Source organism: Pundamilia nyererei, unplaced genomic scaffold, assembly GCF_000239375.1.
Source record: "Pundamilia nyererei isolate P.nyererei 1_Seehausen unplaced genomic scaffold, PunNye1.0 scaffold00158, whole genome shotgun sequence".
NCBI lineage: Eukaryota > Metazoa > Chordata > Actinopteri > Cichliformes > Cichlidae > Pundamilia > Pundamilia nyererei.
The window spans coordinates 920,027-938,047 of record NW_005187559.1 but is presented as its reverse complement, the minus strand read 5'-3'; the positions used below and the strand labels follow the sequence as shown (position 1 = coordinate 938,047).

Below are 18,021 nucleotides of genomic sequence, written 5' to 3'. Positions count from 1 at the left end.
TTCAGATTAACTGGTGACGGTGGAAAAAGATGTGTGGCAAACTTGCTTTTCATGAGCCGCTACCGACAAACCTGCAAATAACCACCGAATATATAATCTGCAACATTTGGGAGGTCACCTTAAACACAGTCTTATTGCACTTGAACAATAAAACATTAAAAACTGTCACGAGTTTACCTGGCGATATTCTCAATCACGAGGCGACCGCGAAAACGGCAAACAAATAAACGTCACCACGCCGATGATGTTCACAGGACAGCAAGAATCAACGATCTTGTCTTGATAAATGCCAAATTATATACACAAAGTTCTAGAAATAACCACTCGTATTGTTCATGATGATTTTAATATTTTTTCCATAACAAAGAAATGTCTTCAACAAATATTACACATTAATTCATTCATTTCATTCATTTATTTGTTCATTTCCAGGCACAACAAATACCTATATTGAACATAAAATGCACAAAACAAAAAACAAAAATTGCCTGAAAAAGGAGTTGACTTATTGTAGATAAAAAGCGTCCCCAACGAGCTGCCATCAGAAAAACTGACAGTTTATGAATGTAATTATTTTAATTAGATATCTATACAATTTGATACTTGTTTTTACGCGTTTTTTAAAAAAAACTGAAAAGCAACTGATCAACTTTTGTTTGGAGTTAAATTTTAGCGACCTCTAGTGTTCATCATGCCCGACTAGGGTCATGAATGGTCTGTTATCTCCCGGAGAAAACCAACGACTGTAGAAAACCGATATTTTCTTAGATTTATTTTTGGGGGTTTAACAAAAACATTTTAAAAAGCTCACAGATAAGTGGCATAAACTTTTGGACTTTCAGTTGTTCTTTCATAGGTTTTACACCTTTTCCTACTGATTGATTATTCATACCATATTAAAGCAATTAAGTAATAGATGACAATGGCAGAAATGCTCTTGTTTTTTATCTATGTTTTTAAAGAGTGTTCTACAATTTAAAACAAAATCTGTGAATGAACAAAGATGTTATGTTTTAAAGAACAGTTTTACACATTGTTTTCTTACAGTCTTACATTTTGGGCACTATTTTCTAAAGTGTTCATATGTGCTGTATTTGAGTGTAGAAATAAATTATTTATGTTGTCATTGGAATTGGGTAACCTGTCATGAGGGAATTCCCCACTGGGGTAGAGGGGAAAGCTGCATGGTAAAAGAGGTCAGGAATCTGTAGCAGCAGGGATTACTTAGTGTGGCAATCTTTAACAATTGGACACACTAGTACATAAATATTAAATAAATTATATACTCTAAAAATTATAGGCACATCTATAGAGTCTGAAAATCAGGCATAGTCTATTCTTAGACAATTTCCAGAACTGCATTTATCCCTGCTGGAACTTTTCCATTCCTTTGGCACAAATGTGCCACCTCCATGATCGAGATGAGTAAGGCAGGTAGGTCACAACATAGAGGCAAGTAAGAAATCCACCCCAGGTTGGATCCAGGGGCCCTTAACAAGTCCTGTTAGTATTCTGTGTTTAACAAGCAAAGAATGAAATACTAATGTAAATGTTTCAAAGGCAACTCGGACTATAAGATTATGTAAAACATTTAACCATGATGGTATAACCCTCAATTAACTTCATTTACCAGTGTTAGTTAAAAATTCCTTTGTATATATGTAACATCTGTTTACAGCATATTACGTAAGACCACGTGTGTTATGACAGGGCACTAAGAGCCCTTAAAATCACGTACAGTGCTTTTTAAGACAATTTTCAAGGTTGCTTTTGTTTTGAATAGTCATTTCCGATTCCTGTTCCCTGACTCTCCCTCACCTACACCTGGAGTGGAGGCAAATCAGAATCCTCCCTGAGGTGGAGAGACGAGCTGCTATGTAAAACAGGTCCTGTTGCCAGTGGGAACAGTGACGTGACTGACTGGTTACCCTGGTTGTGAAGTTTTGGTTTGCGTGTTTTGTTCCAGTTTCAGTTGTCATATGAGGCTTTTTATGAGTATTCTTCAAAGATTTTCAATATTTATCCATCAGGAACACAATTCATTTTCCCAAGGTGCCACTTGAGAAATCAGGACCATTGTAGTGGGTCACACCACCTAGGCCTGTCACCTAGACCTATTTCAAAGGTACATCCTATCAAGACGGACATAGATATATGATTTCAAATTAAAAAGGTTTCTTGAACTGTCTTGTCCCAATTTGGTATTCCGTTCTCTTGTATCACCACAGTTCACATAAATGTTATAAATAATAATAATTTGAGATTTAAAATAAGGCCACATCATTTGGTGTACAAGAGGCCAATCTAAGGTATCACAGTACTAAGCAGTTTTACAAATAAAGCTGACGAAGCATCAAAGATATCTTTATCACATATATTTGTTATCTTATATATTTGTTAGTTCGTTTCATGATAATCAATGATATTTGTCCATGTACTGTAAGTTTGAGATTGCTTTAAGCTTAACAGTCATTTATGTAGTTTGTGTGAAAAAGAACAATTTTTTCTTTACATGCTATTTACTTAAGTTTTTTAATTTTTTTTTTAATGTTTGATATTTGCTCTTTTTGTTGTTTTTTCTTCTTGAATTATTTGATAGGCAGGGGTTTGATAATCATGCCTATTTATTTGACGACATTTCATGGAATAGAAAAAAAAAGTTATTGTTTAGTGGAGGTTCAGTCCGAAAAAAGGGTGTGGTGTGGTTAAATCGCGAAGATCTTTTCCAGGAGCAGGCCTGCGTGTGATGTAACGTGAAATCACGTCATCACGTACGCCCCTGTCAGGATTTACGTTGGTTCCGGGAGACGCGTTGGCAATTTCCTAAACAGAGCTCAGTTACCTCATTGGGAAACGTCAGTATCACCCGAGGCCCGGCAAAGAGGAGCTCTGCTTATCGTTGGGTGTTTTACCGGCTGGAAATCGACTCGCTGCTACGGAAGACAACAGTAGACCGACTTGACATGAGCAGGTAGCCGTTTAAATCTCTTAAATTTGACCTCGTAACGCGTTTTTAGTGTTTGACCTGTCCGTGTAACCAGCTGTCGAGGCATTTGTGTGTGTGTTTTTTAGACTTTACTCTCCTAAACGTTACGAAGATTATATGGTTATTTCGGGATAAATATCGAGAAGTGTCGCCTTAAATGTTTGCTTCATACACCTTTAAATCCCGCTCGTTCTGTGTGCTGCATTTTTACTTGTAACGCGAGAGCGAGCCGACAGTTTTTGGCGTGAGCCCGAGCCTCTGTGCGGTCATACCTCCCACTATCAGATACCGATACGTTCAAACGTCTAAAAATCATCAGCGTCGTTAAATCACAGCCTGTAGCTGCTGGGCTGAATTAGACCTTTTGATACATTTGAGATCAATACCAGCCGTCACATAATCGATAAGAGGTTCTTGGTCTCATGCTTTTTATTGAATCTTACGCTTTTTTTTTGTCTCATTAAACATGTTTGTCTGTATGGTGGGCTAATCCATAACATGGAGACCAAAATATGGACCCGGGGCAGGGGTTGTGCCACCACACCCTATAAAGCTATACAAACCAGCAAAACTTCAAGAAGGAATCTGAAGACAAATGTAGGATTTTTCTGTACAGGAGGGGGAAAAGTGACTTTGTCAGCATCAACACAGGACACAGAGACACAAATGTGGAAAAGGAAGCACTCTCTTTACTTGCCTTCCCTTGTCTGTAATTTCCAGATCTTTGCTGGATTCAGGCCATGTCTGTAGCGGTGTTGTTGCAGTAGACAAACAGATCCAGGGATGAACCAGAGAGCTATCCAAAGGAAATGAAAAATAACAGCAGCTATCCTGTTCTGACTGTCTCTGCTTTTACCTGGTACAGGATATGACTTAGGGTTATTGTCCTGTGTAGGGCTTTGATGGACTACAAGATTTAGCAGAAAGCACCAGATCCCTTTCAAGCCTCTGTATCCTAGCATTGAGAGAGATGTGTAGTGTTTGATCTTTGTCTAGTAAATCAAAAGAAACTTTTTAGGTACTTCCCTAGAGTGTTGTGTCTGGTCTCCTGACATCCAGCATGTTTTGTCAGAGGAAGCTTTGAAAAATTTCCCTTACTTTCTGTTACCCCCTCGTTATTATGGTCTGCAGCGCGCTGACACGTGAGGGTCTTATAGACGGGAAGCTGTTCATGACGGCATCTCTGAGGAATGCTGTAAAGGAAACTGCAGTCAAAGTCATCATCTCTCTGAGTCTAGACTTAGAAGCAACACCCAGGCCCAAGCCAAGCAAGCCACTAGAATTTATTTATTTAATAGGAGACTTTTGTCGAGGCAGTTTACACAAAAATCAGAGCACATTTGATTTCAGCTCAGGTTTTTCCTGTGTCATGTCCACTTGCTGCTGGTCCTATCTGCAGGAAATCCTTAGAAGCCAGGGCCAGATTATAAATATTCCCGGGGCTACAGCAGTGGTAGTGCTGGTTTTGGCAGCTGTTTCACCAGACCCACACATGAAGCCAACAGCAGCTCTTTCCAGATGTGTTTAATGATTCCCTGACAACAGCTGCGTAGGTCCATATGCATCAGAGTTGAATTGCTCACCAGAAAAGCGGAACGACTGTCTGTTAAAGTGGTAACTCTGCAAACAGGAAGGAAGATGAAAAACGTACCCACTTGCGAAAAATGTAAGAACTGGACTCACACTTTGATCTTTTTAGCAAATGAACTCGTCATGTTGAGGTTGCATGAGTTGAGCGAGCTAAGAGGTTAAAACTTAATAATTTAAGGCACATAACACTGAAGATTTCCCAGGTATATAAAGGCATTGGCACACTGAGCACACGTTATTATCAATTATTTGTGGTATTTGGAAGTAATTGCTTCAAACTGTATTTAAGTTGGGGGGGGGGGGGGGTTCTTAGCATTGTTGATTTATGAGTAACTGAGAATGGACGACCTCATCCCACAGGGTTACGCGGTCAGGATGGTCTGTCGCTGAGATAGGGCCTTTCTTCTCCAGTGATGAATGAGGAGAATGTTTGATGGTGGCTCTGCTCTGAGATAAGAACGGAATGTGCTCCGCTTGATTTAACATGTCAGAGGATGCAAATGGCAAAACTGCTGAGCTGTCCGTTTACTAATTCTAATCTAACTGAAAAAATCTGTAAATGTAATACAAATGTGTCTTCAATCCTCAGGTTGCCCTGACATGGACACAGAGATGATTCCCAAATTTTCGTCAAAGGATGAGGAGGTTGATTACTGGAAGTCCCAAGCCCTCAAATATAAGAAAAGGTAGGTGGCATTTGTGTCGCATCTGACAGCAATGCATGCCTGAATTTATTTATGGTATGAGTTGGTGTGTATGGCTTAATTTCTTCAAAGAACAGGCCTGTGTGAGTTTTTCATTTCAGTTTGATATTAAGCCAAAATTAGGTTACATAACATACTGTCTTGAAAGAAAGCGGAGTTGGAAATCGAATGACAGCGATTCTTCAAATATAGCATAAGATGAAAAACAGCTTTTGGGGACAGTAGATGCTCATCCTTGCATAATAAGCAGCTGCTTTGTTTTGCTGACTATGTGGTTTGCGCAGTAGTTTTGAAAGATGTGATTACATAATAACTTTGTGCCAAAAGTTTCCACACAGGCTGTGTTTAGCCGTATGAGGCAAATGGCCAGAAAAGAGTAATGAAATCAGCACTGACAAACTTCATGGTTTACTCAATAGGAAATGACACAGGCCACAGGATGGGCATTAGTGTCACTTAAGAGTGTCATTTGACATTTGTTTAGTCTTCCTTTCCTATTTGTGGACGTACAGTCTATGAGAAGAAGTGTAAAAGTGCACAGCAGGGGTTAAAGTCCTGCTTACTTTGAGACATTCCTGTGGGCACATGGTGGAAAAAAACATCAGTGCATGGAAAGAAAAGTGGCTTCAAGTAGATTTGCCATAGTGTGTTGCAGTTTTTAGGGCATGCATTTTCTCAGAATATCCTTTCACTGAAGTGATATTTTTAAACTTTTTATTTTGAGTTTATTTACAAGGCAACCGTAACATTGTTTATCATTATCATTAATAGAACTTTTTTTTCATTCTGATGTATGGAATACTATTGGCCAATTTAATCTATTAGGGTTACATAGTTATGTTACAGGGCCCTGTGTGTGCTGATCAAGCACCATGTGTGATGCTGGTATGTGTGGAACACACAACAACTGATTCGTGCATTTCATTGCTCTGTGGAGCCACTGTGAGGGCATTATCCCAGCACAGAGTCAGCTGACCAGTGTTACCAAGTGTCAGCTCGGCAGGAGAAAAAATAAAATATATTAAGAAGCCTTTTCCTCTCTTTTCTACCTTTACATAAATGCATTTACAAATAATTACTATTTAGTGTGTAAAAACATCCTGTTTCATAACTTTTATCCTCCTGTTTTTTTTTTCCTGCTTGTGACCTTTAACCTGTTCCACTCTGAAGATGCATGGCAGCATGCCTGTTCTTCTCACCTATTTTTGAACCAGCTACTGTCACAGTTCAGCTGTCTCTTCAGAGCTGTATATTTAGAATGCTTAACTCGACAATGCTGAGCTGAACCCTTATTTCCTCTTTGACAGAGGCCAGACTACAAATGAGAACCTGTAACTGGCTTTCATACAGGTTTATTTCTGGCCATTAGTGGGGTAGAAAGCTGCTAGAACATGCTTGGCTTGGCTCAGCTTGCAGGACAAAGGTCTGTCAGTTTTCTAGAGCTCATAGGCACAGTCATTCAGCCGGTTAGCTGTGCAGAACTGAATGGGGGACGATGAACAGGAAAGCTTTTATCACAATGACCGTTTATGGTTTTACCCACTCTCTCTGTATTTTTGCCATTTAGTTGCCATGAAGCCCAAGAGGAGTTGCAGGAGTTCCAGGAGGGGAGCAGAGAACTGGAAGCTGAGTTGGAGGCACAACTTGGCCAAGCTGAACAACGTCTTCGAGACCTACAGAGTGAAAACGAGAGGCTAAAGAATGAGGTTTCCAACCTCAAGGTAACGGGCCTTTTTGATCTTCATTAAGCGTTTACCTTTGGCTAGAACACTAATAAAGTCATTTGTGATTACCTAAGAGGTTATCTGATCTTTGTTGGATCCTGCACACAAGGTCCAATGCCTCATTTGTATGGTAGGTGTTAATCTGGGTTTTCTTTGGTAATCCTCCAGCACTTCTTAATAGGATGTCAGATAAAGAAGAAGAAAATAGAAAACTGCAAGGAAAGCCTAGTTCTTATCACAGTAGACATGAACACGGGTTTCAGTGTACTTGTTTGGTTATGCACATTGGTGACTGTACTGTACAACTACACCAGAGAGCTCATAAATTATGCCTTCCTTTAACAACTGTCGGACAACGATGTTCTTTGAAACCTTGTGACCGTCCTGAGATTCGTTCTGACTGATGCTGATCTTTGTAGTGGATAAAACGTTATTTTTAAACTAGATTCCTCATCAAGTAGCGTCTTTGTTGTCCTTGTTTCTCTTTATAGACTCACTATTCTCTTATCTGCACATTTTCCATGTCTTCCAGGAAAAGCTGGAGCAGCAATATGCCCAGAGTTATAAACAGATCTCTTTGCTAGAGGACGACCTGGGACAGACTCGCAGCATCAAGGATCAACTCCATAAATATGTCCGAGAGCTTGAACAGGCCAACGATGACCTCGAGAGAGCAAAAAGGTGAGAATGACGTGCAATGTGCAAATTCTGTTTGTATTCTAGCATTTACCTCAAACATGTCAGCACTCATAAAATACTTATCACTGTTTGTGTAGGGCTACAATAGTGTCTCTTGAAGACTTTGAGACCCGTTTGAACCAGGCAATTGAAAGGAATGCCTTTCTGGAGAGTGAGCTGGATGAGAAAGAGTCTCTCCTTGTATCTGTGCAGCGGTTGAAAGATGAAGCACGAGGTAAAGATAAAGCCCACATAAATGAATTCTTCCCCTTTCTGGGCCGTGCATCATTTGTGCAAGAGCCGGTGTTTCTTAACTTTTTCTCTCTTTTGTTTTCCTTCTTTAGACCTGAGGCAGGAGCTGGCAGTGCGCGAAAGGACCACAGACAGGATGTCAGCACCCAGCTCACCCACTTTAGACATAGACAAGATTGATTCAGCTGTACAAGCCTCTTTATCCCTCCCAGCAACACCTGTAGGAAAGAATATAGAGCACTCTTTTATCAGCCCCAAAGGTTAGAATTATTCCTACTCTATTTTTCTCTTGTTTGAGTAAAAGTTGTAATATGAGTGTTAACTCTGGCTTATATGTCCTAGCACTGACCAACGGCTGCGGTAACTCGTCTCTGACTCCCTCTGCAAGAATCTCAGCTCTTAACATTGTTGGCGACCTTCTGAGAAAAGTCGGGGTAGGTGTTACTCACTTTACTGTTTTGGCTTTACATTTTAACAGCTCTGCACATGTTGCACTGAGGAGCAAGTCTTTTCAGCGACGCTAAAAGGAAAGATAATTATGATGATGCTAATTTGAGATTTCCTGTTTTGTCATTAGGCTTTGGAGTCGAAACTTGCTGCCTGTAGGAACTTTGCCAAAGACCAGGCAGCAAGAAAAAACTACTCCACAGACAAAAGCATGCTTATCAACAGCAATGCCACCAATTTCTCTCACTCACTACATACTACCTACTTCGACAAAACGTAAGTCTTTTAGCATGTGCTTTTCTCCTTTCCCTGTCTGTTTGTCCTTCTGTTATTTAGTTTGATGTTAAACTCGGATGCCCCGGCTGTGTGTATATCTTTGCTAATGTTGAGTATGTCTTTTGACATCTGCAGCACTGTTAATGGATTGGACCCCAGCACCTTGACTTCCATGACACCATCCAGAGCCCTGTCTCCACCGGGCATGCTGCCTTTGAGTGTGTGATTGAGGAGCTCCTCAAGCCAGAGAAAGCTCTAAAGAAACTCTTATCTCCTCAACACAGTCTGGGAACACAGAGGGTGTGTGTGTGTGTGTGTGTGTGTGTGTGTGTGTGTGTGTGTGTGTGTGTGTGTGTGTGTGTGCTAGTGAGTGAGAGAGAATGAAAACAGAGCTGGAGTGATGTGTGAATTTTTTAGCTCGGTGTGTGCAAGAGAGGCTTGTGTCTGTTTTGCAGCTCTAAGTGCATCTGTGAGTAGGTGCAGTCATTTGCACCAGTCAGCCAAAAAAGCATTGAAAGCACTTTCCTATATTGTGTATATACCCATCGGGGCATGGACATGGTGGGCTTCTGGAGCGGCTGTGGTGTCTGGGGAGCACGGGAAGCAGATGTTTCTGGTGCCTCCCACACAGATGTTCAGTAAGTTTGGGAGCTGGGGACTCTGGAGATCAATGCCTTATACTCTTTCTCAGGCAGTTTAGGAGCTGTTTTGGAGTGTGGCTGGGTGTGTTCTCCTCCAGCAGGAAGGGCACTACCATCAGGGAGTGATATACCATGAGGTTAAGCTTAGTACCTGGGGCTTTGCAGCAGAACAGGGCTTCGTAACCAGGTGATCATCATTTTTCACATCAGCTTTTAGTGGTTTTAATGTTGTGGCTGACTGGTGTGTGTTCCTACCACATTCTCTTCTTGCTTGTGCCTAATGCTGTACTGCACTGTGCTTGAATGAATGTCACTGCAATGTTTTGACCTTAAGATGTCAACTTTGAACTGGAACGGTTACCTAGGCGATTCCACAGTTCATATGAAGACTCATCCTTGACAACTGGTCTATGAGAGACCACAGCTTCCTTTGAACTTTCCTTCCTTTTCTGTTTCATTGCATTGTACAGTTAAACTAATTTCTGTTTAGATTGTTCTATATTTAAAAAGGGATATGTTCACATTAACTAATTTATCTCACAGTATACTTTAAAGTGAAATTTTCCTGTGTGATTTTATTTTCTTTTTTTGTTGCATGTGTTTAAATTGAAGAATGACCGAAATGAATGTTGACTGTTTAAAGCCATGTAGCCGTGCTGCAGTTGTTCCTCTTGTTACTGGCTGATGTCTGGAGTGTTTGTGGAAATATCAGCTTGTTCTCCCCTCTGGGTTAAACCTGAATTTACAGGTTTCTGCTGCTGTCGAGTGTATTCCTCTGCAGACGTCCACTGACGTTTTTTCAAGAGAACAGTATTGCCTTTTTATAATATTTAATGTATTGATTTTTTTTTTTTTTGTGTGTGTGTGTGTCGTTCCAGGCTTATTACCTCATTGTGACATGTTAGGAGTTAGCAGCTATTAATTATTGATGGGTGTCATTTTTGGCTCATACAAATCAAACTGCTTAAAACTGACTCAAGGATTTTTTTAATTTATTTTTTTCCCTCAGTTTTATCTGGAGTTATGGTGCATTAATAACAACAACTATAATGTTATTTTGGCAATACTTACATTTTTACATATTTGGCTCTGCATCCCCTCACTTACATATCTTTAATTCCTCAGCGTCACCAATTTGCACCCTAAAGGCTCACACAAAGACTTGTATTCATTGTTAGTTGATCATTTGATGCCACTTGGGGCACAATAGGAGCCTGTTACTTAAATTTGTTCTATAGTTGGTGTATAGCTTGTATAGATGACAATTTTGCCTACCACTTTGTGGATATTGACATTTGGCAATAAGGTCCTATTTATTTCAGATTCTGTATGGCATGTGTTCAGATAATGGGTTTTACTATTGTACGGTGGTTAAGCCCATTGTATTATGATATCAAATTGTTTAAATAAAGATTGATATGATGCATGTGTTTTGTTTTCTGTTTTTTTTTTATTTTATTTTATTTTTAATGTACACAGTAGTAGTGAATCAAGATATAGAGTGGTTTTGTTTACTAATCAGAAGGTTGATGGTTTGATCTCTGGCTCTTCCAGCCTTTGTGTTGAAGTATCCTTAAGCAAGATATTAAACCCAGCGCATCCATCAGGAGTGAGAATGTTACAAGGTTACAAATTGTTCGACATAGAAAATGAGCAATAATTTGAACATCTGTGTACATGAGACTAGTAATAAGAAAAAACTTTGAGTGCACAAACTGAATAGAAAAGCACCATTACTAAATGTTCCAGTTTCCACTGTTCTGCATTTCAGGTGCTCTCCAACCGTGGACACAAAATTAAAGGCCCAACTTCTTCTCCATTGTTTCCTTTAATATGTTCTTCTTGATCTAGAAAAATATTTCATTTCATATTAATTATGTGTTATGAGTATATAAATACATGGCGGAAACAGATGGCATGTTGGTGTGAACGTTTCCTACCTTTCCAGAGACCGTGAGAGGGTAGCTGTCCACAAATAACACATAGTGTGGGATCTTGAAGTGAGAAATCTAAAAGCAAGAGGGGGCAAGCTACAGTCATGCTTCAAGTTAAAGTGGTTACAGGTGCTAGCAGTCTTATGTTTTATCTCTTCCTACCTGGCCTTTGCAGAAAGCTCTTATCTCTTCCGCACTGGAACTCTGACCCTCCTTCAGCTTGATGCAAGCACAAACTTGCTCGCCCAGCCGCTCATCTTTCACTCCAACCACCTGAAAGCACGGGAAGGAAGAGTTGCAGTTTATACCGAACACTACAGCTGATTAATGCGTATTCTCAGAGGCTGCTTATTGCTTACAACAACCAAAATAGTATTTTTAAGCTCTATACCCACACAGAGACACTACTTAGTACTCATATGCTGCCCCCAAGTGGTTTAATCTTACCTGCACTTCCTTTACTTTGGGATGCTTGTAGAGAAATTGCTCTATCTCAGCTGGATAGATGTTCTCTCCTCCTCGAATGATCATATCCTTTATGCGTCCTTCAATGGAGCAGTATCCCAGACTGTTCAGACTGGCTGTGTCACTGTACAGACAACAACTACACTTCCCACACTGCCCTCTACTCAACAATTGTGTATCTAGGGACATATGTGAAACTCCACCTTACCCAGTCCTGTACCAGCGGTCTTGGGAGATCACCTCTCTGGTTTTCTCTGGCTCATCCCAGTACCCATGCATCACACAGCTGCCTCTGATCAGCAGCTCACCTGAGGCCCCAAGAGGGACAATCTCCCCAGTAGTGGGGTCCACCAATTTAGCCTAAGGTTAAGGCATGCAAAAATACCACGTGTCACTGTGTTAGAGGGATGTGTAGATGAAGGTTTGTGTGGGAAAGAAATTATACCTCAGTGTGACCCAGGATGCATCCTACGGTGTTAATCTTCAGCTTCTCGTTGTCCTCTGGAAACCCAAGAAATGTAACAGGACTGTTTTCAGTTGTTCCATAGCATAACTGGGGGGAAAAATGATTTGCATATGTTGCTATGTGCTGGTACGTGCTTCTCCTGTAAGTTTTAGTGTTATCTGAAGAGGTATCATCTCACTGTTATCTCCTTCATATTCATGTCTGTTGTCAGTCTTCTCACAATCTCTGGAGGGCACGGAGAACCTCCCATGATCCCTAAAAATGCAGTAGCAAATATGAAGGGTAGACATGACACCAATTTTAACCCATTAAATGTGGTGTCATGTCTTTTGGTCTCTCACCAGCTTCAACTGAAGACAAATCATATTTTTGTAAGTCTTGGCTTAGCAGATCAGTGAACATGGTGGGGGTACCGTACACAAAATTGCACCTGGAGTAAAAGAAAAGACATGGATGGTAATCTGTGAAAGTGCTTATTCTTGTACAGCTGGATACTTATGATAGTGAAGATGAGTGGTGCTGTACTTTTCACTTTGAATGGCCTCTAAATTGGCACAGCTGTTGTAGGCTGCGGAAGGAAAAACTAGTGTGATGCCGTGAACTGCCATGCTCATTCCTCCAAGCACGGAGCCGAAGCAGTGGTAGAATGGAACAGGCACACACACTCGCACCCGAGGCTGATGGTGAATAGAGATAAGGAAGTAATTCACTATTATTTGTGCTTTCTTCTTGTTAGTAACACGTACATGAACTTACTCTCCATCCGTAACCGACGCGGAGGCCCAGGAAGTAGGCATTATTTACAATGTTGTGGTGGGAAAGCACAGCTCCTTTTGGGTTCCCAGTCGTACCCTTATACAAATGAGCAGAATGATTATTAGATCGTTTTCAATGCTCTAATTGTTGTTACAGGTCAATATGATACATGTGTGCCCTGGAAAAAGTTGAAACACTGAATGTTACTGATGTAAACTGAATGTTGATGGGGTCATCAAAGGAAAGCTTGCTCTGCAGATCCATCAGCTCTCTGTGGTGCCGACTCTCCCCTGCTTGCATCACATCATCTACGTGGAGCATCCCTGGCTGCCTGCTGTCGGTCACAATCACCATTTCCAAGTATGGCAACCTAAAAAAAAACCCATGACCATATCTTTGTCTCAAATCCTAAACAGCTTCAACTTCAACACTATCATTTTTTTTTAAAAGTGATAAGTTATAAAAAGATTTCATAGTCCCTTATATCAGCAGAGGAGGAATATTTGAATCTGACTAACCTGGAGCTTTTAAATTTGCCTCCTGGTGTTGTGCCAATCTCTGGGCAAATCTCCCTCAGCATCTCACAAAATCTCTGGGTTTTAAAGCTGGTTGGACATACCACTGCCTTACACTGGACCTAGATGCAACAAATCTGTTTAAATACATTCAAATTCCTTTACTCTTGAATAATCCAGTAAATTATTAGTAACCAATGGAAGTACAGTATAGAAATTGTAAGCAGGCTAAACATTTCTATTCAATTTCAGGCTATTGTCCCAATAGGGCCAACTGACTGTACCTTTAGTATAGTGAACTCCACTTCCTTTACCTGATAGGCTGGGTTCAAGGGCACCTGCAAAGATAACAGTTCAAAGACAAAAGTTTTATCCATGCAAAGCTTCACTGTCTTTTTTCAAAAGACTACAGAAATCATACCATACCATATTATTCAAATCAATTTTATTTAAAGAGCACCAAATCACAATAACAGTTGCCTCAAGATGCTTTATATTGTAGGTAGACCCTACAATAATACATACAGAGAAAAACCCAACAATCATATGACCCCCTATGAGCGAGCAGGTTGGCGACAGTAGGAAGGAAAAACTCCCTCACATGAGAGAAGGAAGACAGGATAAAAGACATGCTGTGGAAGAGAGCCAGAGATTAATAACAAGTATGATTTAATGCAGAGAGGTCTGTTAACACATAGTGAGTGAGAAAGGTGTCTGATCATTGCACATTATACTATAGGTGATGATGACAGATTACTTTTGAGCTGGTGAGCATAAAATTGTGAGATTACATAACAGCTCCTCTATGCATCTGCCAGGTTCAATGTCCTTGTCACTTACATTTGACTGTGTTTGATAACACAAGCTACGGTGCTGTAAAAGCTGTTTTAAGGGCATGTACACAGCTCCTGTACTAACCAGTATGATTCCAGCCTTGGCTGAAGCAAACTGGAAAAGGATCCACTGATATGTGTTTGGCCCCCAGACTCCCAGTCGATCGCCTCGCTTCAGCCCCAGAGCAAGGAGGCCTGCAGCAGCCTTGTCAACCTGCACAAAAAGAAAATGACAAAAAAAAAAAATACACACAACACTTTCAAAAGTTAAAAATGATTAACAGGATTCTGTGGTAAAAAAGCAGCAAACTTAAATAAGCTTCTTCTGTCTTTTCTTTTTGTTTTTAAGTCTCTTTCTGGTGTCAGTAAGATGGGCTTTTTAACACAGCTAATCTTATTTTTTAATTTCTTCAAAAGACAAACTACAGATGGTGCACAGAGAGTCACTATCAAACCAGGTTAATACTTTCCAGGAACCACATTTTATGTCCATGCTTTTCTTAAAATGATGTAATCGGGTTTAACAATCAACCAGATTCTTATGCAAAGTCACCACTGACAGTAACGGTCCTACATCTTGGATCTTAATGGGAAAAGCCCATATTAATATGATTAAAACGTCAGATTCAACCACTAAAACAACAACTAAATACATATAAATAACGTGTAAGGGTTGTCAAATGCATGAAAAAGCAAAAGCTAAATGGATGAAATCACGTACGTCTTGTTGAAACTGTGCAAATGTTTTTCGGATGCCATCCTGCACAAAGATCACAGCTTCCCGTTCAGGCCAGCGTTGGGCAGTTGCATCCAGACTCTGGCTCACAGTCAGGGGGAGTAGTGAGAAAGAGGAGGTGCCGTGGACATAGCTGGTGGTCAGTGATGGGTTTTGAGGAGGACTGTCCACGTGAAGAGCCCTGATATAGAACACAGTGTTCGGAGATCAGATGGTACGACCTGGGAGTTTAGTGCATTTTTAGTGATATTATTGCCGATAATACCCAACTGGAATCCACAGGTCGTAATTGTCATTAATGAGGAGATTGTTGCAAAGGCTCACCTTTTAGCACATTCACTTCACCAGATGCACCTTGTTTCTTTTCCTCACCTTTGATTGGGTGTGGTGCTTGGCCTTAATTGCACTCACCTGTCACTCGTTATATAAGGACTGCACTCACCTACCCCTCACTCTTTCTTCACTCCCACAAGGGGCGGCTGCTGAGGTGAGTTTCTCTTTGAGTCGCCTGAGTTCATGTATCATTTTGAGTTACTTAAATCATACTTTGTCCTTTTTAGAGATAACAGTCCATGTGTCTTTCCTTCCTTTACCCATTATTCAATAAAACGACAACCTGTAAACGATTGACTGCTTATTCTCATTCTAATCGGATGAGCCCATGACGATGACTACTTAAACCCTGAACCTTCCTTCCTCCAAAACAGAGATTGTTTAAATATTTACCTTTTAAGTCAAATAAATAAAAAATACATTCAAACATGCACCAGTGCACAGTAATCAAGCTCAGTCTCACTGTTAAAGGCTAAGAACAATCAGGGCATAAAATGACTAATGCAAGTAAAATGATCGTTTTGAAGAGCCAATGCAATGGGGAAAAACCTAAAAAATAATGAATCTTTATGCTGCTCAGTATTGCACATGTGCTAAAAGTTAGTCACATAAACTTACCGGCACCACTGCAGTAAAGCTGCGGAGCATGATTTCCACGTGTTGCTGTATTTGAGTCCATTCACACATCTGAGACTGTGGGCACAGGATCCGAGCAGCAAGGATGAAATCGGTGTCGGCATTGGACTCAAGCTGCTGACTGACAGCTGGATCTAAGTAGAGTGAAAATACATCTAGGTTGCAAAATGCTGGGTCTTGTAAATAAATATTGCTGACTGCTGGTTTGCTCTGGATTTTATTAGTTCGTGTGTGTGATCTTTAACTTCCACTCACCCTCACTGGCTGACGTGCGTGTAATCATTTCCAAGTGAATGTCAGTGGTTAATTTCAGTGCGTTCAGGATTGCAATCTTTGATTTCATTCATATTAGGTGTTAACTGTGTGCATGATGCACCACAGGCTCATGAAACCAAAGACAAAGTAAAAGCATATTCACCCAAATTTTGATTGTCGGCTTGTGTTCTCCTTGGAGTATTCCAGGACTACAGTGATCTTCTGATAGTCATCACTGATCACTTATCGCTCAGTCTGTCAGAAGAAATGCAGTTGTCTGATACAACAGAGCAGCCTACACTATACAACAGCGAATCTGGACAGTTTTAGGAGTGTATGTAGTCAGTATTAAATTCAAAGTTCAACATTTTTCTTTGTAACTCAGCTGTCCTCCTATCATTAACAATGTCAGTCTGTCTTGTCTGTGCAATCATTCACTGCAGTCCAGAGCAGATTATTTATTATTCACAGTTATCCACATGTTCAGCTTATGTGAAATGCTACTAAGATTTTGTTTTTGTTTTTTTTTTTTTAAAAACCAGCATGAGCACCTCTATAAAAGTAGAGGTTCTGGCAGTTTTCTGGTGTGGAGCATTCAGGTGTATGCTAACACAATCTCACACTCTTCCCCAGCAAATACACCCCAAGGTCAGGCAATGAAATGCTCAGTGGCACTGTAATAAAAACAAAAACACAAACTAACAAAACAGGAGCTACATCTCAGACACTACGGGGCTCAGTTCAAATGTTAAAGTCCATGACAATTAGAACAGTTAGAAAAAGACACATTACCATGGGTTGTTTGGAAGGGTTAACAGGAAGAAGCACCTTCTCTCTGAAGAAACATGGTAGCACGGCTTATTCGATTCCCAGCTATTGGAAACTGGAGTCTTGTAGTCACTGATTCAAGTACGAACCTCTCTGTATACCAAAGTGTTCTAGAGCCAAATGTGAAGCCATTTGTCCCGACACATAAAGTTTGGCCATAATTTGTTTATTCTTAATAAAAAAAAAAAAAAAATGTAACAGTTGTAAAATAAAGTTTCTCATTTTACCAGTATTTCTTCTTGTAGTGTTTTGTTTTCAGGTCTCTGAAAGATTATTAATTATTAGAAAAGCCTCTCATTGGTTTATTTTGGCTTGAAATCAGCTAAAAATTTTACTAATTTTACTTTATTGTAAAAATTACCAGGTTTGTGGTTCATTTCATTCAGCTCTTTAGAGTAAAGCTGGAAAAATTAGTAAAGCACATTCATGCCAAATTACAGCTATTTACTTGCATTTATTATCAGAATAATTCGTTTCAGCATTGAATGTTATGTTTAGTTTTCTATTTTTTTCTTCTTTTTTTTCTTTGTTTCATTGTACTATTTGTCCTTCGTCCTTATTCACGATCGTTACACACACCAAACAGCAGATGGCAATTTTAAGCCATGTAGGCGGTTAAACTGTTTGACCGTCTTCTGTAAATGATGGAAGTGATACAAGAGTGAATGTTATAACAGGGTCAGAATCAGCAATTGGCCTTACTTTGGAGTCAAACTCATTGGGAGGTAATTGTTCCTGGCAGGTACTGAAAGTGACCATTATCCTATAATGACAGAGATTGAGTTGATTATAGAGAAACAGGATAAGGGGGTGAAGAAGTGGTGTTTTAATGATCCTGATTGGGATACATTTAGAATAGTTAGTGATCAAGAAATGCAAAAGATTGATATGAATGTGGGGGTGGATGAGTTAAATTATTCTATTTGTGAGGCAGTTTTAGAGGCGGCAAGCAGGGTGATAAAAAGG

At 40.1% G+C, this 18,021-nt stretch overlaps 2 protein-coding genes across 2 annotated transcripts; one reads left to right on the top strand and one right to left on the bottom strand.

Annotated features, from left to right (window-relative positions):
• The first annotated feature begins 2,758 nt into the window (after nucleotides 1–2,758).
• Nucleotides 2,759–10,724, top strand: ndel1b (nudE neurodevelopment protein 1-like 1b). The gene is made up of 9 exons (XM_005745417.1): nucleotides 2,759–2,971; nucleotides 5,166–5,262; nucleotides 6,848–7,001; nucleotides 7,537–7,685; nucleotides 7,781–7,917; nucleotides 8,027–8,194; nucleotides 8,277–8,368; nucleotides 8,512–8,657; nucleotides 8,793–10,724. Exons 2-9 carry the CDS (start codon nucleotides 5,177–5,179, stop codon nucleotides 8,881–8,883), a joined length of 1,023 nt encoding a protein of 340 aa, XP_005745474.1. The 5' UTR covers nucleotides 2,759–2,971; nucleotides 5,166–5,176; the 3' UTR covers nucleotides 8,884–10,724.
• A 370-nt stretch (nucleotides 10,725–11,094) lies between these two features.
• On the bottom strand, nucleotides 11,095–15,528 carry LOC102204722 (acyl-CoA synthetase family member 2, mitochondrial). Its single transcript, XM_005745451.1, has 16 exons — nucleotides 15,446–15,528; nucleotides 14,989–15,184; nucleotides 14,353–14,481; nucleotides 13,719–13,772; nucleotides 13,438–13,556; nucleotides 13,127–13,289; nucleotides 12,920–13,015; nucleotides 12,689–12,840; nucleotides 12,505–12,593; nucleotides 12,342–12,418; nucleotides 12,143–12,250; nucleotides 11,906–12,057; nucleotides 11,680–11,821; nucleotides 11,395–11,505; nucleotides 11,239–11,307; nucleotides 11,095–11,145 (listed from the first exon to the last, which is right to left on the bottom strand). The coding sequence occupies exons 1-16, from the start codon at nucleotides 15,526–15,528 to the stop codon at nucleotides 11,095–11,097; spliced, it is 1,791 nt and encodes a 596-aa protein (XP_005745508.1).
• Nucleotides 15,529–18,021: the final 2,493 nt, after the last annotated feature.

What these genes read in the sequence shown, in the direction of transcription:
- LOC102204722 (XM_005745451.1), bottom strand. Translation starts at nt 15,528, where the DNA reads ATGATACATGAACTCAGGCGACTCAAAGAGAAACTCACCTCAGCAGCC. An exon ending in TGGAGTTCACTATACTAAAG is followed by an intron (nt 13,557 to 13,718) that starts GTACAGTCAGTT and finishes TGTTGCATCTAG; the next exon opens with GTCCAGTGTAAGGCAGTGGT. An exon ending in GCATCCTGGGTCACACTGAG is followed by an intron (nt 12,058 to 12,142) that starts GTATAATTTCTT and finishes CCTTAACCTTAG; the next exon opens with GCTAAATTGGTGGACCCCAC.
- ndel1b (XM_005745417.1), top strand. Translation starts at nt 5,177, where the DNA reads ATGGACACAGAGATGATTCCCAAATTTTCGTCAAAGGATGAGGAGGTT. An exon ending in ATGAGGTTTCCAACCTCAAG is followed by an intron (nt 7,002 to 7,536) that starts GTAACGGGCCTT and finishes CATGTCTTCCAG; the next exon opens with GAAAAGCTGGAGCAGCAATA. An exon ending in CTCTTTTATCAGCCCCAAAG is followed by an intron (nt 8,195 to 8,276) that starts GTTAGAATTATT and finishes TATATGTCCTAG; the next exon opens with CACTGACCAACGGCTGCGGT.